General features: G+C 43.1%; 2 protein-coding genes across 20 annotated transcripts in view; one reads left to right on the top strand and one right to left on the bottom strand.

Moving 5' to 3' along the window:
• camk2g2 (calcium/calmodulin-dependent protein kinase (CaM kinase) II gamma 2) overlaps positions 1-2,619 on the top strand; it is a 28,440-nt gene extending 25,821 nt beyond the window's left edge. For all 13 annotated transcript variants that reach the window (XM_079560532.1, XM_079560527.1, XM_079560530.1 and 10 more), the window contains one exon: positions 34-2,619. The gene's annotated coding sequence lies outside the window, so the exon portion shown is untranslated. The remainder of the gene's footprint in view (positions 1-33) is intronic.
• Positions 2,620-2,733: 114 nt separating this feature from the next.
• Positions 2,734-23,718, bottom strand: part of ccdc88ab (coiled-coil domain containing 88Ab) — a 50,800-nt gene continuing 29,815 nt past the window's right edge. The window contains exons 9-38 of one of the 7 annotated variants that reach the window (XR_013793083.1): positions 22,604-22,685; positions 20,710-20,868; positions 20,484-20,630; positions 19,833-19,977; positions 19,366-19,544; positions 18,498-18,635; positions 17,639-17,822; positions 17,035-17,165; positions 16,665-16,958; positions 16,340-16,522; positions 15,648-15,926; positions 15,401-15,525; positions 15,087-15,225; positions 14,499-14,675; positions 14,253-14,414; positions 13,608-13,885; positions 13,386-13,529; positions 13,121-13,307; positions 12,781-12,926; positions 12,583-12,675; positions 11,525-11,721; positions 11,045-11,092; positions 10,254-10,328; positions 8,387-8,617; positions 8,251-8,304; positions 6,938-7,024; positions 5,837-6,114; positions 5,319-5,769; positions 3,741-4,129; positions 2,734-3,509 (exon numbers count right to left, since the gene is read on the bottom strand). Coding sequence is in view for 6 of the 7 variants with exons in the window: in XM_079560515.1 (XP_079416641.1) it covers positions 4,960-5,769; positions 5,837-6,114; positions 6,938-7,024; positions 8,251-8,304; positions 8,387-8,617; positions 10,254-10,328; positions 11,045-11,092; positions 11,525-11,721; positions 12,583-12,675; positions 12,781-12,926; positions 13,121-13,307; positions 13,386-13,529; positions 13,608-13,885; positions 14,253-14,414; positions 14,499-14,675; positions 15,087-15,225; positions 15,401-15,525; positions 15,648-15,926; positions 16,340-16,522; positions 16,665-16,958; positions 17,035-17,165; positions 17,639-17,822; positions 18,498-18,635; positions 19,366-19,544; positions 19,833-19,977; positions 20,484-20,630; positions 20,710-20,868; positions 22,604-22,685 (5,152 nt within the window). In the remaining variant the exon portion in view is untranslated. The other 6 variants (XM_079560519.1, XM_079560520.1, XM_079560515.1 and 3 more) reach the window with 6 other exon arrangements.

Raw genomic sequence — 23,718 nt, 5'->3', positions numbered from 1 at the left:
CTGTATAACTGTTGCATTTTTGCTTTTCTACAGCTTCGCCTGAACACAACACTATTTGGAGCATTTATTCTCCATGGTCAGTTTGGTGCCTGGATCATGGATAAGGAAGGAGGCCGCTTGGAAAGTTGCGCTAAAGAGGGACATATTTAAATAAAAAAAAAATCCAAACATAGTCTACAACAAGTACTAAAGGAGTACGTAAAACACCTGCTTGATGGACTGACCACACTGAGCACAGATCCAGTCTAAGACTTCATGGTTGATGACCTTCTGCCATGTAGCTTGCAGATGGTGCATGTTTCGGCCACTTGGGGGCGTTGCTGTTTTGTTCCCCTGCGGCCATCCTTATTTCACCCCTCTTCTCTGAAAGTATTAACTTTGAAATATATCTATATAAACACACAAGAATATAGATTTTAATGCGATACACACCTGCACTTATACTGTAGTAGTGAGATGGACTGTGGCTTCACACAATAGGACACTTGAAGTATTGCTTGTTTCACTTTGAGGTGGGCCGATTTGAGGAATAACTTTTAAACCATATCATTTGTTTGAACATGAAATAGATGTAACACGTTATTGGGGGACCTTTATTCATTTTCTACTCCTATGTGTTTTTGTCTTCTTCTGAATGATATAAGGTGTTGTGTCGTTCGTGTTTTTTTAAGAAACGGTTTATTTAAAAGCACTGTGTACAAAATGTTTATAGAGAAGGTTCTGAAAAGGGAAGCATATTTTAGGGACGGGAGCATGCAAGTGTGGCTATTTGAGTTCAGTAGTGTAAATACAGACATTTATGCATGCACACACTATCCCAACGTCCAGTTTAAGGAGAGTCTTTGCGCTTTTAGATGGAATATCCAAACCCAGATCTATCTGAAGTTGCAGAGGAGGTTCTCTTCCCTTTTCCATGTGTTGCCCAGTCTATGTAGACATTTCTCTTAAGTTGGTTGTGCGTAATTCGATGTGAAGCATGTTTTCTTTTGACTACAGCCTGTGCTGTTGTAGACACTTAATCTATGCGTGGCTTTTCTGCAACTTCAGATGTTTATTCTCAAAAATACCCTTCCTACCTCCTTCCTCTGACCCCATAGTTCTGCCTCAATGACCTCCAAGTCCTCCCCGTCCTGCGTCTTGATACTGATGTCACCTGTTTGCCTGTCTGTTGCTCTGATTGTGTTCTTTAACCTTTGTATTTGTCTGTTGGTTTGCTGTACTGAATCACGTCTTGGCACTGTTTTGTGCATGTTTTTCAAAAGTGATGCACCACCATAGTGGATTGGATTATATGGCACATTTTGAGGCTGAATGGAAGGCCTTACCTTCATCAAATGGCAATCATAAAAACTTTGCACCCTTGCCGTTTCTGTTACATGTTGTTGTTAATATACGGTGTGCAGCTTTTTGACTAATCAGAGGAATCAATACGAGTTTTGTACTCGTCATTACGCACTTGGTTAAGAATAAAAACCCTTCTGTAACGCCCAATAATAAAAGCACACATATCCCCTTTAAAATAGGATGAACATATCTGTGTCCGTGAGTGGCAGTTTTTCACCGTGTTGTAAAAACGTGTGTGCCTGTGCTAATTTGTACTAAGGGGAGCTGTTCGCTTGCCGTGCGTCGTCTCTGCTGCGCCGCTCCATCTATTGAGTCACTCGTGCACAACTGAACTTGGGGATCACAAACAAATCTTAGCGTCACAGACACAAAAGTAGCAAAAAGATCCATGTTGAAACTTGTCCTATTTTAGGACTACGTGTATATCCATGGCTTGATCTCGGGAGTACTGTAAAAAAATTAAAATAACGAACTGCATTTTACGCACCGTGATAACGATATCTGGAACCAAAACTTGTGATGTTTGAAATGAGTGTTGTATCTGGCGCTGGTCCAAATGTCTGTCAATGTGTTGAACCAATGTTTTTGTTTCACTGCGTTTATCCACTGAAGTGTTTTTGGAACGAGTACAGTGAACTGCGTTCATGTAATAGGATTTCAAAGAGGGAGGTCGAGGTGTGACCCCAGGGCACAGGTGCACACTGGGTTTGCCAAAGTATGCGGACAAATGTGTGGGACCAAGTAAAAAGAATACATTTTCAAACTATTCTCATTTCATTAGGAGAGTTGCACTTCGTAACACTTTTTTGCTTTATTTAGCCTATATTTTATTTTTGCTGTCATTTGATGTTACAGGGTATGCGCTTTGTCGCAGTTGTAAATAAAACACGTGACCAAATCTTCCATTAATTCACTTATTCTTCAATATTTTTTACACGGTCCAAATACTTTGGCAAAAGTGTACATTGAGAAAACGGGGTCCAGAAAATATTGATGGTAGTTGATAAATGTAAACAAATATGCAGTTTTACAAACGGAAATGCATGTCTTTTACACTGTTTACTTGATGAAAGCGGAAAATCTATGTTACTTGCATTTTGAAATGGTTGTTTCAGAAAAACAAAATCAAAAGTAAGGCATTATAAATGCATAAAAGACTAGCAAAAGCCTTAGCTTGTATGTTCCCCTGTAACCTGGCAACATGGTTACAATGTCTCAGTTTAAATTGGATGCTGGATTTTTGCATGACCCAACAGATAATAAAAGTCATTAAATTAAAACTTAAATGTTTGTTTGAATGGTTGTTCTCCATAACTGTTACGGAATAATATTTAAATGTTTATTATGTAGGGTTCACTCAGATCGCATTTTAGATCAATAAAGCAACAGACAGTTGTTACAATTGATGATTTTAATAACATCAAATGGATTTTTGTAAAATTGCAATAGAAGAAAACATCTGGTCACAGCACTGGGCAGGCTGTAGCCCAGTCTATACAGTAACAATGATCTGTGCTTTCCTTAGGGTTGTGTCTTCATGAATGAAATGGTTGAGCAGAAATACAATGATTTGATGGGATATAATGTTAGGTAAATATGTAGTGTATGTCCACACATCACACCTTTATCCGTCCTTGGAGTCTTCCGGATGTCCGTGATTCTAGAAAAGTGGTGTGATTGGTTTCGATTGCTCCATGCAGATTGTGATTGTTCATTTAGAGCAAAGGTTTGTGCCAACATGCTTGTTTAATGTACACACCAAACTGGATGGCTGTAGTCTATGGCTTAAGAGCAGGACAGAAGTGCTGCTGCTTTCCAAGTTGATCCTCTCATTCGCCACAAAGTTCATCTGCAGATCCAGAGTGCGATTGGAGTCCTCATTTTGGCTGCGGTGCGAACATTCGCACTATAACCTTTAGTGCATGTCAAATACTCAAGTAGCAAGACAATCTGCCACAGCTTTACAAAAAAACACTAACCATGATTTTCTTCAGCGCCTTTCTGTGGTTTCCTTGATTCAAGGAAGAAAACAAAACTGAACAGAGAAGGAAGTACTTTCTGTACAAACATGTTTACAAACAAACCGGAACATACAATCTTCTCAATGGGGTCTTTGCCGATTTACTCTATAAATCTTCAACACACAGCTCCAAGGCCACCTTTGTCTTTAGATTCCAGGCAAGCAAGAAAGAAGAGATCGAGAAGAAAAATAGAAAAAAAGAATAGGCAAAGTTAGAAAAGTTTAAGATCAAGGGACAGAAGCCTGAATTGACATGCAGTGTCAAAGTAGTGAGAGGATTTGGGCAGAGGACAGAAGCCATGCAGGGACAGGAAACAGCCTGGGGCACAAAGGGGCGACTTGTGTTTTCACTGTTAAAAACACTTGGGAATGTCACCTTGTGGAGCAGCGGGAGGGGTGGACCTGGACAGCAGCTGAGATTTAAGGGATATTTAGAGGCAAAGGGGTTGACCAATCAGGAGAGGGGCCCATATGCCATGCAGGCCAGTCCCAGGCGCTCCGTGGGACAGTAGGCGACAGACAGTGACAGTGAGGGGCACGCGGTTTACAGAGGCAGGATGGATGACATCTGTTACACCATGTTTAAGGGTTCCCATGGAGACAGGATACCCCCCACACACCCCCACCCGGTTTTTCCTCTGGCCTCTCCCATCGGCCAGCACACACTCACCACACGCTCACAGAATGGGAGCACATAGACGGGACGGGGTTAGCAGCCTGACTGGGGCTCCCCGCTCCGGCTTTTAGACTTTCTGCCCTCGACATCTGCGGGACAAAGGCAACGGTCAAGTTACATCTGCATGGCCCAAAACAAAGCAGGTAGAAATAGCCCCCAAAAAACAGAAATAATCAAATAAATAACGCATAAACTGAAAGTACTAACATTGACACATAGCAGTGCTCGTCATAATATAAATTAATGCTGTCAATAATCTGTACAAGAGCAATCTCAAAAAATAAACATGTATTCAACAACGGATGCACCGATTTAAGTTATCCTTCAAAATTATATTACGCTTCATTCCCAAAACAACAGAAACCAAAATCCTATGTAGCACTTTTAAAATAACCATCTTTTCTCTTTATCTTGTGAATGAAGTTTTGGCTTTTGTCAACACGCAAAGAAACACCCAGCACAAAGAAAAATGTGTCACAGAGTAAAAAAAATAAAATAAAAAAAACACTGAGAAATTAGTGAATCCCATTTTGATTAGAAAAATCAAAATGACTTTGGACAGTTCAAAACAATGTCATGCATTTTAGTTTAGAAAACAGAAGCGGTGAATGGAAGTTAAATCGGAAAGAAAAAAAAAGAAAAGCTTTTCGTTTTGTGTTTGCCAGACGCTTTTTGGGATAAAAGCCATAACAAACTGAGATGACACCTCTCAAAAGTCTTTCATAAAACCAGAGAAACCCTGTGCGTCATGCTAATCTGTGACAGTTTAAAGAGGGAAACACAATGGTAAAAGCCGGACACACCATTATCCTCCACAGAACTGAACAGAAAAAGGAAGTGACCAGCTCCCAAACTGCACCAAACAGAAACCCCACAGTGACCGTGCGGGACCAACATGCATCAGTTCATGAGTGTAATGTCACACACAGCCATACTCGTACCACAGCGACTGGTCCTCTGCACTCAGAGGCTCATCTGAGTTATTGACCTCCCCAAACCCTCTGCTGTTAGACTGAGGGGCTGTGCTTTGGGACATGGGGCTGGTGTTGACCTTTGGGGGTCCACTGATGTTACTCACTAAAGAGGGATTCAGGGACAGGAAGGGCAGGTTTTTAGCAGCGGACTCACTAAAGATGGAGTCCATGAACACAGATTCCACAGTGAAGGAGGGGCCCAGGAGGGATTCTAGATTGGAGAGCTCGGGGTCGTCCAGGCTGTGGCAGGGTAAGCTCAGGGACTTGGGAAGCGGGGCAGCGCTGCTGTGAGGGTGGTACTCACTGGGGGTGGGCTGGGAGCGCAGTCCCGCCTTAGTGGTTGCTGCGGGAGGTGAGGCATCCACAGACACGGGCTGTCTGTTGTCCTTGGACAGCATGTCATGGATACTGGTGCGGCGCGTGGTGCCCTCAGCCGTGGAGATGACGCTGCTGGCCCGGGGCAGAGTGGAGGAGGAGGAGTCCAGGCGCTCACACACAGACGAGGCTTTGGCCTGAGTGGACAGACTGGCGCGAGGCACAGAGCCTCTGACACGGGTACTCTCAGCCTTGCGCAGAGCAGGACGTCCTGGCTGAGCAGAGGACCTCGGGGGGCGCTCTGAGCTGGCAGGAGCTGCTCTGCTGCTGGATGAGCGCAGGATCCCACGCCCCTTTGTGACAGGGCGCTCCTTCACTCCATGATCAGATGACGTGGACAGACGAGGAGAGTCCACTGTGAGGTTCTCCTGGCTGCCAGACTGCATGCAAGACAAAGTCAACTTTAACCATTTGTACCGTCATCCTCTTAGGTTTTCTGGCACTCACCTCTGCAGGGTCTATCCCCTCATCGAGGAACTGCTGCAGGGAGACCACCTCGCTGCCGGGGGAGCCGTTCTTCCTGATGTGTGTCAGTCCGGGGCTGCCTGTGGTGGAGGGGTCCAGGGCTCTGCGCAGCTGCAGAGGACTCTGGTGTGAAGAGCGCGATAGAGAGGGCTGCTGTACTGGACTACTGCCACTGCTGGACCACACATCTTGGTCCAGGCTCAGACTGAACTCTCCACTGCTCTCACTATGGGGCCGGGACAGGCTGCCGTTCAACGTCCCTAAAAGAAAATATTGCATTCAGTGTAATTAATTTGCACAGGTGTCTTCAGATTGAACAGTAACTCATTAGGGCGTTTTCACACTTGCACTGTTTGGTCAGGACTTTTGGACTTTGATTGGTTTGGTCTAAAGTTAGAGATTTGAACAATTCCACGTGTAATAAAATGAGGATAAAATGAAATTGCTATTTATCATACCGGGTCAAGCTGTAAAGTCGCACTATCTCGGTCATAACCTTGACTGTGGTGCTCAGGCGCCTACTCTCAGCCACTGAATGATTTGCTCTCGTATCAGTATGACACTCCGAGAGGATATTTATCCCTCTTCTGTGGAAGCATAGACAGACTTGAATGGAAGGACTAGCGCAATGTCTTGAGTTCATGTCTCCAGGTCCCGCACCAATGGTAACTAAACTTCTCCTGCACAAGACATCCTGACTGCTGCCCATTCTTCATCTGTCCTCTTGGACCCCATTGTTATTTCTCTAACACCACGAAACATGGTTTGTTTGAATTCACATTCAAATAAACAGATGAGCTAAACTAAATGTCGGCCGAGGGAGACCAAGCCCAGAGAGGGGGTAAAAGTTAAGTAAACTTGCAGATGTTTCCACTTTTCAGTAGGGACCACGGCAGCCCTTGTCTCCAGCACAGACAGCTGAGAAGGCTTTGCTACAAGCCCTAATAATATAATATATAATATGGCCATTAGAACAGCTATACTAATAATATGAAAGTCCCAGATGCATCTGTTACACTGTTACAACATTCATGCATTACACAGTCAGGTGAGAGAGGGACAGCAGAGCAGGGGGGAGCGTACCTTTGGGCTCCAGGGGAGAGGTGAGGTGCGAGTTATTGTTACTATTACTACTGGTCCTGTTGCTATGGAGACTGGAGGGTCTGGAGGCTGACGGCACACACAGTGTTATCATACAGTTTACAGTTGGAGGTATTAGCACAATAGCATGCACCAACACAAAGCGGGACGAGGATGCATGCAGACAGTTTGAAGTGACACCTCCCACTGGGGCAGCAGATGGCCCGGGACAGACTCAGGAACAGGAAGAGTGGCTCAGTGCCAGGCCTCACTCCAAAGAAGTGCAGTTAACAACAAGGACATGACCGGCAGAGAGATAAGGGGAGAGTAACCCAGTAACCCGTAGGAAAACTACAGCGTAGACGTGGGCAATTTATCTTTGAACTTTCAAATATCCACAATATTGTCAATACTAAATCAACCAGAAAGCCCAGATGAAACCTGAATTAGGAATAAGTAACTTGGTGTAAAAAATGAAATGAAAGTTTAGTACCAAGCAGTGGTCACTTACAACAGATGCTACAGGGCGCTCTACAGACGGCACTCAGGTCTAAAGGAGATGCATGCAAAGCCAAAACAGTACAGCTAAACGCAAGTCTTGGCAAAACACCAACATACTCCACACAGTGTTATTCGCATTCATACAAGAGCACAATAAAACCTCATCAGTATGTGGAGCATTTTACTAAAGTTCAGTGACTAAGGCTGCGCACTGATCCCATTAGGATCCAGGGATTGCAAAAAGCACAGACATGACCGTATGTCTAGTGCTAAGTGCTGCTGCGATGATGCTTTTCCTCTAGACCTTGCAGAGAGGCAGCAGTGATGGACTTTGATGGGCAATATATTGGATTCACTGTGTGCTTTCTGGGAACTCATTAGTCACTCATAAACCGAGACTTTGTAATATAGATGTCAGTACCTAAACCAAATCTCTACAGTAACATATGTGTATTTTTATATGGAGGAGCATTGCCTGGGCACAACTGGGTCATTTATTCCCCAGTGGCAAATAGCTGGTGAACTGATTCAGGGCCACAGATTAACTGTCCTCAATAACTCTGTAAAGCCTGGAATAGAGTCAATTCCTCTTTCACTCAAGGCTGAACATCCTAAAATTGCTCTTTCAAACAAGATGAAATTGAACAAAAGTGCAATAAGACGGTGCAAAGATAAGCAGTAGAGAGCAAAGCCGATGGCCTTTTTTTTGGGAGATTACAGCTTCCTCTCTCTGCCTCTCTGAAAGGTCGTCTAATTCCCAGTCGAATCAAACAAAGTGCTGCAATTATTAACGCAGATCCATGCTAATGTCCTACCTTGACTTCTCGGATCATCAGAGGAGCCAGCCATATCCTCACAGGAAGCATTGTCTGGTATAAAAGCACATCACATCGTTATCAAAACATCAGATGACTGACTATATGTCTTTATATTTAGCTTTTGTCTTCTCACCTTTGACCCTGAGGCGCTGCTTGCTCCGGCCATGGCCAGCAGATGGCAGCGTGAGAACCTCGCAGTCAATGGCGTTTGTGGATAAAGCCAGTTCTTTCAGTCTTTGTCCATTGCGTCGGGTTGAGCCCGTAGAGTCCAGCGAGTCTCCTCCGTCCAGGTTGTCGATGCTGAGCGCCCACTGGGCCTCGGGTCCCCCAGCCACTGCCATGGTCTGCAGCAGGTCATTCATGGCTGAGGAACAAGTGTGATTGGAGAAAGTAGAAAACAATTATGAGCTCATGTTTAACACAGTTGTGTTTATTACAGTGGAGTGGAAAAGTGAGTACTTTAGTAGTTCAATTGATGTAGAATATTCTATATCTTGCATTACCAAGAATCAAGTGGTTCAAACATGTACTTACAACATTTCACTCTGTGCACTGCATTTCTAAAATAAGAATGAATTGAACTCCTGAAATATTTTCACTATTCAACAACACTGTAATTTTCTGAGATGCAAATGTTTACGGAACTATTTCACTTGCTATCATAATACATCAAAACAGTCAATCCTCAGAATGTGATGCATATTTTAACCTACAGTATAGGAAGCACACACTGTAAACACATTTATTAGACAATGTGCATCAGCCTGTACATTTCTGCTTTTGTGGCTGCTGCCAAATGCACACTGTCTAAGAAACTGAGAGATGATAATGTTGGACAAAGCATGAACGCATGCATGACCACTCCAGGCAGCAGCAGCACTGTCTACAACCAGAGCCCAAGAGGAGAGAATTCAATGAGCACAATAATAAGATCTGAAACGCCGCTGTCAGGAAAAAAAAAAAAGATTGTAAAAATCCAGGCTCAGTCGAAGTGGTCCGTGGCGAGTGCAGTGTGACAGCGATCAATGTTGCGATGATTTCAGAAGTCATGCTGTGTCTGAAATGAGCACACACACACTGCAGGCTCATGAAAGGCATCGGTCTCTCTCACGGTCAATCATCTGCACACCCACAGAGGCAAACGTACGGCCTTTCATACACAAAATACACAGCAAAAAAACCCACCACTTCTCATCAAGACAAGGAAGCTTAAGAAAGTCATGAATTTCTTAATAAATCTGCTACAGAACTAGGTTGGTGAGATGATCGATAAGCAAGTGAAGGCGGCAGGATCAGCTCACAAAAGTGACAGGGAGATTTTCTAAGAAAAGAAATCTAAGAATTGGTGACTGAAGAGATCAATGTGGAGATTATGTTGGACATAACTCGATACAAAAAGTGTTTTGTGTAGGGCATTTAAGATGAGACACTGCAGGTGAAAATGGAAACAATGTTTAAATTTAGAGGTAGCATTTTAACATTTTCCTATTACATAAATGACCTCATGACATATACAAATATTTATTACTAGCATTTCATATTTTCTTATAGAAATAAAGAATATTACATCTGAAAATGTCAGCAACAGAATCAGATGAAATGGGTTGTCCATAAAGTTTTGAGTTTATTTTGTTGTATATAAGATAGTGGACATATATTACTATGGATTGCCACAAAGTGAGAAAATGCATTTCAACACTTCCCCACATAAGTCTATGTTGGTATGTTGATTCAGTGAAAACAAAACACCTAACTATAGATTAACAATGCCTTTAATCCCTCAAAATTAAAGCAATTGATTGTTTTACCTACAGTGTCCCCACAGTTTTCTTAATATAGCCAACAATAAATTGGCAGTATTTTGGAGGAGGATCAATTGTCCCCTTCCACACCTCTGCAGCTTCAGTAACCATTCCTTTTGTTGTTTGTTTTCTAGAGTGACTGTGAAAAGGGAAAAGCGGCGGATGAGAGCTAGCGTTGGTAGCTAACGGAGGTCTTACACATGGAGCGCCGGTAGATGGCCTTGGCCTTGTCTTTCTCCTTGGATTTGTTCCTCATGAAAGGCAACTTTAGAGCTGTCAGAGTGAAGTCGGAGACGGACAGATGTGGGACAGGAGGGGTGCAGGGAGAGAGGAGGAGGGATTTAGGAGAGAAAACAAAAAGAAAAAGAGGGAAGACCAGAGGGATATGGTTAACATTAACAGAGAGTCCAGGGAGAGGAACAAGAGACCTCAATCCACAGACAATATTCACTCTTATTGCTCTACAGATTATTTATGGGGCTAGTAACAACTTCATTCAATCAAAATCTACACCAAACTCAAACAATCAACAACACATCGGCAGCCCAATGGAAATGAACCATGGGTGATGTTTTTCAGCACAAATACGCCACACCTAGATGAAACACTGAGGATGTACAGAATTAAAGGGTGCAATTAAAACCTCACAGGATTTTTACAGGTCATTTTTTTTTTTTAGCATAAAGCAACAACTACAGAAAGTAAAATCAAAAATGAAAAGGGTCAGACACAATTGCACCCTTTAATATCCCTCATGCTAATGTAGCCCTACATTGTCACAGATGAGCCGCACAGATTAACAGTTTGACACAATGATGCTCTGAATCAGAAGACGAGTAATGGAAAACGTCTGAAACAGGTCAACGCTGTGCCGCTGTGCAGCGCAAAGCACAAAAATCTAGAACCACTGGAGATGGCAATGGACTCACGAAAACATGCCCCGAAAGATTCGAAAGTGGGGTCAGATGCCCCGTCCAAACTCATCATACCATTGGACGAACCCTGTACTTGGGCATGCGGCTGATGCCCTCTCCTCCCTTATGAGAGATAGAGAAGCACAGGAGCAGTTAAAGAGGTGTGCACTGCATAACACATAAGAAGCTCCACAAATGGATTAAACACTAAAGAATATCCTTGTTAGCTGCAGGTACAGTGGGCTCAGGAAGAACATGTATTTTTTATTGTCTTATTATATGCGACACTGTACTGAAAATGTTTTTTTTTCTACCCTTATAATGTACATAGTTGCATTCTCCCCTTTTCTCCCTCTGCTGGCCCCTATTGTGTCCAAGTGTAGTGTTAAAGTAAGTAAGAGAGTCATTTCGAGGTGTGTCAAGTGTAGAAAGGACAATTAACAAACCAACCTGACCTGGAAGTAATGCAGAATTCATATGCAAATCATTAAAATTGAAACCTCTCTGAACCCACTGCATGGTCAGAGATCGGACTCGTGCCTGTGGTGTACTCACTGTTGCTCCTCTTTTGTGTGAGCGGGTCGTCCAGAGAGTTTGAGCCGGAGCCGATAGAGGAGCTGTCTAGACTGTCCAGGGGCAGCGCCAAACCGTCACCCGACTCCGAGCGGGACGGAGTCAAGGTGAGCGAGCGCATCCTCTCCCTCTTTGGCTTGATCAGCTTCTTCATCTTCAGAGTGATCCAGTTTCCACGCCTTCAAATAGGACGGACAAGAGCTTCCCTTAGAGTCAAATCTTTGAACACTTTAATAGAGAACTCAATGATAACAGTTTAATGTTCTGTCGGAAATGGGGCCACATGATATGAGAACACGGTGTAATGTTCAAGAACTGTATCGAGAACTTTGAGGATATTTCTGCAATATTTTGTCTTACCATTTTTTGACACAGTATGTTGGATTACTATAAAATAGGGCTGCATCAAAGGCCATAAGTGCCACTGCAGTTGTTGTAGCATGTTGCAGTTTTTTTCCCCGTGAGATTAAATACTATGCTGACAGAAAAGACAAAGGGATAGAGGGATATTGTACATTATGTCACAACCCAATGTCACAATGGCCTGGTAGCTTCTACTTCGTGACTCTATTAGTGTGTAATGCGCCTCTGACCCGGAGGCAGGGAAGTCGCAAGAGTGGTTTTCTGGCCAGAGACACCAGGGGGAGATGAAAGACCCCCAATCATATCATTAACATGTATTACACCCAGTGAGACTAAGAAAAGGATTTATTAAGGTAAACAAGTTACTTAGTTCTTCTTTAACATTTGAGACAATATTGAAATATGAGGTGCTAAACTAATGCAAGAATTATTTACATTCGAGGGCATGTTTGTAGAAGGTTTTACATGTAATAAGACCCCATGGAGACAAGCTATATATATTTTTTTTCTTTAAATGAATAATTGTAGTCTGCCCATTGAAACACTATCTGTCAAACTTTTTTTTTTTAAAGTGTAAATCTCCATCAGCTGAAAGACCTCAGTGTGTTGGGTTCTTGACAAATGGACAGCTGATATTGTAATGATACTGTGGTTAGAGTTGTCGAAGTTGCCGTTACCTGCGTGGAGGTGAAGGGTCATAAAATTTATACTGGTCCATGATCTTCTCCTCAAGCTTCTCCTTCTGTCTCCTCAGCTCATTCAGCTTGTCTCTGCAATAAACATTGTCCATCTTAGAATCATACTTAACTTTGTGAACGTGTAACACTGAGTTTAGAGTTCAAGAACCTCCCAACAATAATAAAAGTAACAATCACATGTATTGTCTTTGCTCGACGTGGAAAAGGTCCTTGCTCTCCATGGTCTGCTCCAGAAGGGTGCGGTTCTGCAGCATCAAAGTCTGGATCTGGTCCAACAGGTGCCGATTCTCCTCCTCCAGGTTTCCTTTCAGCTGGCTCAGCAGCTGAAGGCACAAACACAGAACATCAATACGTGCATTAAAGGGATGGAGTCCACAACACAGCTGGCTACAGGAGCAAATCTAGCATCATACGGTCTACCCGGGTCAGGGCAGCTGGCAGTGAAGATGAATGAAGATCAAATACATATCAGAAGTGTATTTAGTACGTGTAAAAGTATTTCTCCGCTGTCCCTCACCTCACACTGGTTGGTGAGTTTTGTGGAGGTGATGTCCAGCTGCTGGTACTGTTCCTTCAGTTTGGAGAACTCCGCCTCCAGTTTGGTCTGGTCCAGCTTGGCGCTGTTCAGTTGGCTTTTAAGGTTTTTGTGGTCGAGCTGGAGAGTCTCATTGTCCTTCATCAGCTGTTGATATGTTGAGTTCAGTCTGAAACAAGTGCATGCACTTCAACAGTTCAGATATGTTACTAATGTCAAGTGAAAATGAAGGGAAGCAAACACGGACCTGTCGTTTTCCTCTTTGAGCAGCTTGTACTTGTCGGCTGTAGCTTGGTGAGTTTCGTTTTCTGATGCCATTTTCTCTTGCTGCTCCTTCAGGTTTTTGTCCAATTGCTCGAGATCTCCCTTCCTTTGCAGAATCTGCTTGTACCTGCAATTATGGCACACATTTAACACATTACCGATTACACTTTAAACACTGTGACCATGATGCTCCGTCATGTCTTACTTGTCCTCTAGGTCTCTGTGTTGCTGCTCCAGACTCTTATGCGAGCTCTTCAGTCCTCCATGTTTCCCGATCAGAGCCTCGTACTCTGCGGCCTGTCTCTCGTGCAGCGCGGCCAGTTTCTCGTGGTCCCGGAGCAGCAGCTCATACGTGGCCCTCACCTCCTCCTTCTCCCGCTGCGCGCCCTCCTTCTCCCCCTCCAGCCCGCTCTGCTGGCTCTGCAGCTGGGCGTTCTGGGCCATCAGGGATGCACTCTGAGAGCTCTGCGTGGAGTTCTCAACCTGGTGGTCAATGATATATTTGTTATAAGTGTAAAATCTTTTTGCCTTTGTTTGGAGTGAGGGGATGCTGCTTTCATTCGTTTGGAGAAATTACATCTAATATACAAGACTCCTTTCGTATTGCTAAATATGGTTATTTATTGATGCTTAGAAATGCTGTAACCACACACATTTTTTCAGATTTCTTTTGTGTTCATAAACCTTGTGACTATTATACTGGTGCGAGCCGTCTATACCTTTTACCTCGGGCGCATTACTAACACCCACACATGAATCTCTGAGCACAGATGATGTTTTTACATGAGATGTGTGGGACACGTTTTTTTCTGAAAGGTTTGTGCGTTCTTTAACAAACACACTCCATTACCTGGAGCTTGGCATTTTGCGTTTGCAGTGTGGTGTTGTTCTCCTGGAGAGAGGCAGTCTGTCTCTGTAGGGCCACTATCTGAGCCTGGAGGTTGGAGCTCTGTGTTTCTAGATGTTTGAGCTGACTCCGTAGAGCGGACTTCTCAGCCTGCAGCGTCGCATTCTGCAAACAGAAAAATGACAGAAAGTTTATTTACAAGCCAAATGCATGTACCAAGTGAGAGGCAGACAGTGGGCATTTACTTACATTCCTTTCCACCTCGATGAGCCGGTCTTTGACCTTCAGCAGTTCCCGTGTGGCCTCATGACTCTCCTTCTCCCATTTGTTCACAGACCTTTGGTCCTCCCCTCCTTTAGGGGGCGAGCTCTGAACCATCCTTTCCTCCTCCTCCCTTTGTCGCAGAGCCTCGTAGTTTTTCTTCACCTTTAGAGACATGCATTACTATTTATATGCTGCAGAAAATAAACAAACTGCCACCAAACTAGAAAATACATTGTCATTCTGTTAACAGCGTCTGGTTCTCAAGCAGCCCACTCAAGCTGATCGCAAACCCCCTAAAGGAAAACACCCTTCTACAGGCTCCAGGCCTCCAGCCGCCTCATGAATAGATAAAATGGCGATAGAAATGGAGTGAGTGAATTAATAATGAATGAATTTGCCTTGAGAACACAGTTTCAGCTGCAGGGACTCACTTCAGCACTGCTTCCTCTCAAGCCAATTGCTGCGGATTGATCTTAGTGTGGCCTTTACTGCACATGATTCTCGTAAGTTACTCGTAAGCATTTGCAGTACATAATAATATAACACAAATGAATTGTCATGTTTGTTACGGACCGTCTTGAGCTCTTGGCGAAGCTGCTGGTTAAGATTTGAAGACTCTTGTAATCGGGCCTCCAGAGCAGCGATCTTCTCCTCCTTGATCTCCAAAGACGACTTCAGGGTGGACTCAAGCTTTGTTTCCAGGAGCTTAAACCTAAAAGAAGATGATAATTACCGAGTCATGTCATGTCATTTCTAAATGTGGCAGAAATATGTGCAGAAAAGTGTCAACACTGACTGGGAATGCGTTTAGATAAGACTGTTTTGAATCCAAAGCGTAATTGGGCAAATCCATTCATCATTTATTGGCCTGTCAGAAATAGTAATACCTGTCATCAGAGCTCTCGTCGTGCAGTAGTCTCTCCTTGTTTAGTCCAATCTTCTCCAATTCATGGGTTAGTTTTTCCAAATCGTTATTCATCTGCTGAGTCCGCAGCTTCTCACTCACCAGCTCCTGAAGACACAAGCTGGTTTTAATTCTATTCCCCAAACTTCAAACGTATGTAAATAATGTTGATTGTCTTCACTGTATAAAACGTTGTGCTTGTTATTACGACACTGTAAAGAGCTCTGTACCTCTCTGAGTGTGATGAGCGTCTTCTTGTCGATGCTGCCCTGTTTGACCAGCTCCTTGTTCTCTCTCTCCAGGTCTTTGACTCTGGTGCACGAGTCTCTGAAAAAGATCATCTCTTTGCCCATGGTGCGGTTCTCCTTCTCCAGCGCCGAGATCCGCTGGTTGTTGTCGTCCAGCTTGGAGTCTTTAATTTCGGCCTGCTGCCTCAGACGCTTGTTCTCCTTCTCTAGAAGCTTCTTGTCCTTTTCCAATTGGGACGTTTCTTGCTCGAGTACCTTGTTCTTAAAGATATACGACCATGACAGGGGCAGATGTTAGATGGCGCCTTTACTTTCGATCACAGTGGTCTCTACAACGGGTCTAGGGCTTGACACTCATCAGGGCATTTTGAGACAAAAATATTAGCCAACTGTTCAGTACTATGAACTATGAACCCCACAATATTTCAAAATATAATAAATATCCTACTACGGCATCTGAATACCATATCATCCTCTGCGAGATTTGGATATTGTTAATCCCCGATAGCATCTTATTTGTTTCTTGAGATGTTTATTTTCTGCTTGTTGTTGTGATAATCTTATGAACAATATATCAGAAGCACTTCGAGTTGTACATTTGCATGGAAGGGGCTCTATAAATAAAGTTGAGTATTACACAGCTTAAATATGCATGAATAAATACATTTCCTGACCTCTTGTTCGAGCTGCTCCAGGCGTTTGCTTGAGATCTTAAGCTCCTCCAAATTGCGTTGAAGCGTCTGATTTTCAGTCTCCACCTCCTGAAGCTCCACCTCCAGCTGCTGGATCTTTTTGCTGCTGTTTTCCAAAGCCTTCTGTAAGCGCTGGTTCTCAGTGTCCAGGCCCTGGTAACTCACCTGAGAGAGGGGGGGATGAGGCAGGGAGGTTATTTTGAGACACTGAACTAGTTGTGCCAATCCCTTCAGAGAGAAGGGCCTCAGATAAAGATTTGAGGAGCATCAGAGGATGAAGAACTATATGATTGTAGCAAATTTGTACCTCTAATCGATCGTTCTTCTTTGAGGAGGCCTTCAGGAGCTCCAGGCTACGTTTGAGCTGGCTTTTCTCACTCTCCAGCTCCCTGTTCTCTGCCTCAAGTTGAGCTGCCTTCGCCCCGGTCATTCGGAAGTTTTCTGTCGTGCGACGCAGCTCCAGGTTTTCTTGTTCGAGCTGTGTGTTGTCCTTCTCCAAAACCTCCACTTGAAACGCCAAGTTTTTCAATGTGTCCAGTTTCTTTTTCAGACGGCGACCTTCAGCCTCCAGCTCCATGTTCTCTTTCTCCAAAGTCAGAACCTGCAATTACACAGGCACATATTTTTTATTTAACCGTAAATTGCATTTACAAAACCACTGCGCTGTATCATCATACCTTCTCACAGGTGATCCCCAAACTGGCCACCTTCTTTTGCAGACTTTCATTTTCCCTCTCCAGCTTCTGCACCCGCACCTCCAGCTCCTCCGCTCGCTCCCCCTTCTCCTTCGTCACTTCTAGTTCCTTTCCTGAAACAAATTTTCAAAACAACCCATATCAATAGACTTCATTGCAATGAGCACAAGGTGTGACATAACTGACCCCGTGCAAGCTATACTGTACTTAAGGGCCCTGAGCAAGTCCCCGTCCCCAAGTCACTTATCTTTCAGTGCAGTGGTTCTCAAACTGTGGTGCGTGTAGTGGAGCTCAGGTGGTTCTCAAGGCCATCTGTAATTTTAGACTTAACCTTTTTCATTTATGCTTTAGTAATGCATTTAAGTTTGGTGTTTTTCTGGTTTAGACATGATTTAGACCATGTTTAGACCCCTGATTAAATACAAATGTAGGCAACTTTGAATTTTCACTTTTTTTAAGTTTCCTTCAACGGTCACTTCACTAATGTAGAACTATGACTAATCCTTACCACCTCATCATATGCACTTTCAATGCGGCTGATTAACTGGTGATTAACCTTAAGGCATTGGGTTTTAATATCACTTACGTAATTGCTTTCTTTCAAACTCAAGCTTATTGAGTTTGGCCGTTGTCTCACAGATGGACTCGTGCAGAACTCGATTCTCCTTCTCTACATCTTTGACTCGCGCTTCAGCCCCGACCTGACACCGCTGCCTCAGAGATGCTACCGTCTGACCCAGGTGCTTATTCTCCTGTTCAAGACCCTTCATCTACAAAACAACAAATATCATTTTGAGTCACAGTGAGTAAGAACAATTCAACAAGAATAATCTTATGTATGTTGTCAATATGGCCAAACTTATACAAGTAAATATGTAACAATAGTCACAATAGTGTTGGCGCAGACGTGTGTTGGCGCAGACGTGTGTAGTCGCGAAAGCGCCTCTGACAGTCTCCCCCAGGGGAAACTGAAGCTACGAACGTAGTTTACACCACCAAGTGTGGAGTGAATGTACAATTGTCTCATGTAAAGCGCTTTGTGACTATATGTCTGTGAAAGGCGCTATATAAATAAAGATCTTCTTCTTCTTCTTCTTCTAGTATAATTTAGGTTATTCATGTATGTGGCCTCAATATCTACATTTTCTGGACAGAACAGACAGGAAATAAATGTGGCAGAGAAATCTATGAGTCCATATCAATAAACAGCAGTAGGCCTGATTTAAACCATGTCAGATCAAAATTAATTACACAGACCAATGGCTGCTACATTAGTCAATCAGATAAATGATTAAACTTGAGCTTGTGCATTGAAAATAAGGCTATACTATTGCAGGCAAAACTGAGTATTACATTGATGAGCCAGGTTCCATATCTAAAACAATAAAACATTAACCTGGAAATCATAACACTTCCTGCCCTTAGTCTTATACACACGCATGTACCTGTCTCTCTGAGTTTTCCCGAAGCGTCTCCAGGGTTTTCTCAAGCAGAGCCTTTTCCTTCATCAGGTCAGTGCTCAGAGACTCAGAGCTGCGCAGTGAGTCTTTGTCTGCCGCCAGCTCGCTCTCCAACTGCTCCATCTAAAAACACACAAACATGCTGCATAACCATCAACTCCTGTGTAGACCAGTGCAAAGACCACATTTTATTTACATAATTTCAAAAAACAGATCAAAACTTTTCTCATATTGGATACTGTTCTACCTCTGAAGTTCCAGTCAAATACTGTTGGGATGTTAGAGACTAGCAGAAGCTGCATTCCCATTTTAATGAGTTTTATGGAAGACCCACAGCCTCAGAGACGAGCAGTAAATTCTCCTTTAGATCTACTCTTTGTGAAAGAAAACACAATTTAATGCTTTTTCTCCACAGAGCTCAGAGAGCAGCTTATACTTCTGAAAATAGCTGAGAGACTTCTCTTAGCGAGGGGCGTTTGGGTGTCAAAGCCGTAAAAAGAAAAAGTCTGCTGGGATTTATAGCTTTGCCTTTATGCCATCCAGGCCTCTGTGTGTGCCCTCTCTGCCTTTCTGCTCCTTTCTGTCCTCTGACTCCAAGTGAAAGGATCTCCAGTCGTCTGGCAGCTTGATATATTAGAAGGAGTGATGGGCCAAAGTGTAAATCTAAGGGGGTAAACTCAGATGGGATGAGGTCATAGCTTTTGACCACAGCTCCCTTGAGTGTGACATTGATACTGGCGACGTGTGTGGGATTTCTCACATATTTAAGCGCACATATTTAAGTGAGGAAGATTGAAATGGACATTCCTTAAACTGTAAAAATAAAATAAAGCATAATAATGGGGCGTCTTACTCTGCGCTTTAGTGTTAGGTTTTCCTGGTTTGCTTTGGCCAGTTTGGTGGTGCTGTCCTGTCCGGCTGCCCCCCTCAGCTCCTCCACTGTCTTGAGCAGAGTCTGGTTGTCCTTTTCCAGTTTGAGCAGGCGGCTCGATGTCAGTTCATTTACCTCATCTCCCAGGGACTTCTGGGGGACTGTGTTAAAAAAGAGGCACAATTGATTAAAAATAGACACAAAGAGAAACAAATACCTGGTGAACAGATTTAAAGCCGCTGAATATTAATAGCAGGCTTTAAATATGGAACATGTTTAATATTTAACATGGAAACAAAGCAGAAGTTGGTATTGCAGTGTTGTAACACTGACACAGTGACATAGCCTTAAGCTTACGACTGACACTAAATACATTGGCACCCTCATTGCTCCTAAACCCTTAGTAGGATCACCCTAATATGAATTAACTTAGGAGAGAGAGTGCTTACCATCAGCCAGATCAGGTGTTTTGGAGAGCTGCTCCAGTTCCCAGCCCAGGTGAAGAGACTCGCCCATACTCTGCTTCTGAGCCATCTCCAGGACAAGGTTCTCCTCCAACAACTCCTCCATGCGTTTGCGGTCCAAGTCTCGCTCCTGGAAAGATAATCAACAATAAAACATTCACACTGCTGACCCTCACAGTGCTTGTCATAAACTGCCCTGTCCCCACAGACGTTGTTTTAAGTTACAAAATGTAAAATATAAATGCTGAGATTAGCACTAAGAATGCTTATGATCCGCAAATATATAGAATATTTCACTTAAATTTCACTTGGAAAATGTTTGGATGTGCACGCAGCCTGTAGACTAGTGGTGAAGGCTGTTGCACATATGGTGGTTCTGGTTCCAATTTTAGATTAAAATGATCCAAACAAGTCTATGTCAAGCTGCCTGGAAAAGCATTGCCTCATGACGTGGGGGAAATGTGTTGAGCTCATGAGTGAATATGCTGCTTACTCAAACAAAACAAAACTCTAGGTGCACAAATGTTTGAGCTTTCAACCATTTAATAAGGTTGTTCCTTTATCAAAGAAGTTGGTTTAGCGAAATACAGATCAAATTTAATCCATATTGAAAAAGAATAAAGCTCAAATCCTTACCATTTCCAAATCGTGCAGTTTAGATTTCAGCTGCAGGTTTTCCTTCTCCAGTAGGTGATGTTTGTCGGCTCGGCTCCGGTTCGTGTCCAGCTGTTCCTCCAACATGTTCTTGGTCTCCAGCAGAATCTGATTGTCTTCTTTCAGCTCCTTCACCGCGCCGACACACAGTTCATGTCAAGTCTTCTTCCATTGTATGATGTTTGTGTCCCAATGATATGTGACATACCTCGACTCTGGCCTTGTAGAAGTCAATGTCGTGGAGTCTCTCTTTGTATCTGCACAGCTCACTCTCCAGTTTGTCCACGCGCATCGCTTTCTCCCGGAGCGCGTCCAGCTCGTCTCTGTAGGCGCGCGCTGACCGGGCATCTGACATCAGCTGGTAGCTCTGGAATTTAGTGACACAGAAATAATAAATATATATGCATAAAATGAAACTTGTACTATTAATTATAAACTGTATAATGCAGGTGTTCTCCCAAACATCATATTAACCAATACCTGGCCAACAATCGATTCAATCATGATCAATAAAAAAAAAAAACTAATGCAAGAACACAATTTAGTCCCAGTTGGTTTTTCATTTAAAAGAGGGGGTGTTATGCCTTTTGCGGGTATATATAATAATATAACATGTCAAACACATATTTATCAGTATCGTACACTTTGTTTATTAGAAAATCCAATAACAAAACAGCTGAAACAATATCCAGTAGTTTCACTTCCTGGTTTTCAAAAGATCTTCCCATAAAATTAATCATAGCCAAATCAAAGTTCTAATCTTTTTTTTTTTTTGCATTATTCCTATTACCATTGGTCTCAATTAAATTGGCAGTTTAAAACCAAATCGTCTTTAAATCCACTGTAAAACACAGAAACCAGAAAGGAAAAGAAACAAGAAAGACTAAAGTCTAAACTCATCTTAAAGAACAGCATAAGATAATATAAATAAAATAAAACAAAATAATCCCCAAACCCCCCACAACCCCGTCGTGCCCTGACCCCCGACACCGTCCCAGGTGTCAGCACCATCACACTCAGGGTTGCTACAGGAGGCAGCAAGCAAACCTCAAACTTGTCTGTAAATACTGGTTAAGTGGTGCTAGCCCGCAGTTAGCTTTGCCCGTTAGCCTGTTAGTTTCTTTTTCGTGATTCCATTAGTGTGCATTGGGGCTCCGGGTCGGAGCAGGGAGAGCTGCAAGCGTGGTTCTCTGGTCAGAGACACCAGGGGAGATGAAAGACCCCCCAATCATCCCATTAACACTTGTATTACGCCCAGAGGAACTACTAAGACGATTTATTAAGGTAAACAAGTTAGTCAGTACTGCTTTAATAACAATTAGCAAATCTCAAAGGCTTCATTTGTATTAAAGGTAATAAAATAGCCAGTGAAGAACAAAATATGACATCTCCATGGACTCGTATATGCACTTGTATCCATAATTTACCCATTTAAAATATGCATTAATCTGAATCTTGATATTGGAAAAGAAATTTCAACTTCAATCGCAATCACAATGTATGTGAAAATAACTGCACATCAGGAAATTGTTCGGCCTTACTCTACAGACACACACACTACACACTACTACAATTAAAATATCTTCTTATTGCTACATAATGTTGCCTATTTCTCATAATATTGTTCATCTTTTCAATAAGCCTGTCACAGAGTCAGAGGGTTAATAATGTCTTTATCTTGTGTGATTAGGGAGATCATCTGTAATGCAAACAGCTTCAGTTGGCTCTCCTCACTAACGTCCTCTCGACTGTGCACCCATCAACCCGGTTTATAACGTACATTTAAGCAGCCACCGGGCCTCCCTCCTCCACCCACTCCAAATCAAAAGTCATGGGAGGTTGCCGTTGGACTATAGATAGCTCTAATAGCCTGTAATGAGCTAAAGCACAAGCCAGCTGATTAAAGCCTGGCAGCGCTGCAGACACAAAGAGCGTGGCGAGTGGAGGAGGAGGAGCAGGTGGAGGGTGCAGTGTTAAGTGAATGCCTTGCTGGACGATTTGGGTGGAAAAAAACAGCATTGGCACTGTTGCTTTACCCCATTCAGTTGCAATTAATTGTGCATCCGCATTGTTAAGTAATAAGACGCATCTGCTTTTGTTACCTCTGTCTGGATCTTCTTCAGCTCGGCCTCCATGTTCTCCAGCTCCTGCCTGGTGTCTAAAAGCTGCTCACTCTTCTCCTCGCTGAAACATAGAATAAACAGCAAAGCATTAAACTGTGACAGTTTCAACACCTCTAATCATTTTCTCTTGTCCAGCATAACCACATAGGAATAAATAGACAGTATTTCATTTTCAAGTTATAGCAGTGATTCACTTGCTCTGGGACCACAGATGGAAGCTTAAGCTATAATCTGGTGTAAAGCATCTTTAAGTCATGTCTTTGCACATTGTTCCTGTTAAACCATTAAACTAAACCTTTTAAACTAATTCAGAGCAACAGGCTAAAATGTACTTCTGAACCTACTCTCTTGGGGAACATCTAAGGTAACATGAATGGGAAGTACCTGAAGACGGATCAACCCACTAACCTAGTTTCTTTATTGGGCAGAGCATAATGTGTTTGTGTTAGTGCAGATGATCAGGACACGTCTGGAGTGTGTCTGGCCCTAAGCTGCCAAAACCCGGACACCTTCACGTACACAAACATGAACAAGGCGCTTCTGGCAACAATACGGTAACACTTCCCAGCAAAAGTAAGATATGTGCTGTAGAAAACACTGTAACTAACAATAACAGATCACTTAATGCCTCCAATACAGTGACCCTTGTATGATAGCACAGACAGAAGGTGTGTAGGGGTGTGGTGTGTGTTGTGTCTAAAACATGAGCTGCGGTAAATCTGAAGAACAATAAAACACTGTGTCCCTCACTATAATCAAGTGTTCCCCCCGATCTGCACAAAAATATTAATATATATTTACATACTGAACAATAATTGAACATGGCAATTATCCTGACAGGCCTAGTTTATCCATTGTGGCTTCATAGTGGTGGTAGAACTTGTCATGAAATGCTTCATTCGAACCTTTGTGCGTGACAGACACTGCACCACTGCACATGTGATGGCCCATTTCATCACAGCTCCCGGGAGTCTGCGGAGCATTTCAATAAGGAAACGCCATCATTGTCCTCTCGTTTTAGTTCAGTTAATAGTGTTGGAATGAAGCGGGGATGCAGACAGAACGTTCAATCATGTGTCTTTTCATCAGACTCC

This window comes from Gobius niger (assembly GCF_951799975.1).
Source record: "Gobius niger genome assembly, chromosome: 7".
Classification (NCBI taxonomy): Eukaryota; Metazoa; Chordata; class Actinopteri; order Gobiiformes; family Gobiidae; genus Gobius; species Gobius niger.
The sequence above is the reverse complement of the archived record's forward strand: the minus strand, read 5'-3'. Positions and strand labels throughout refer to the sequence as shown.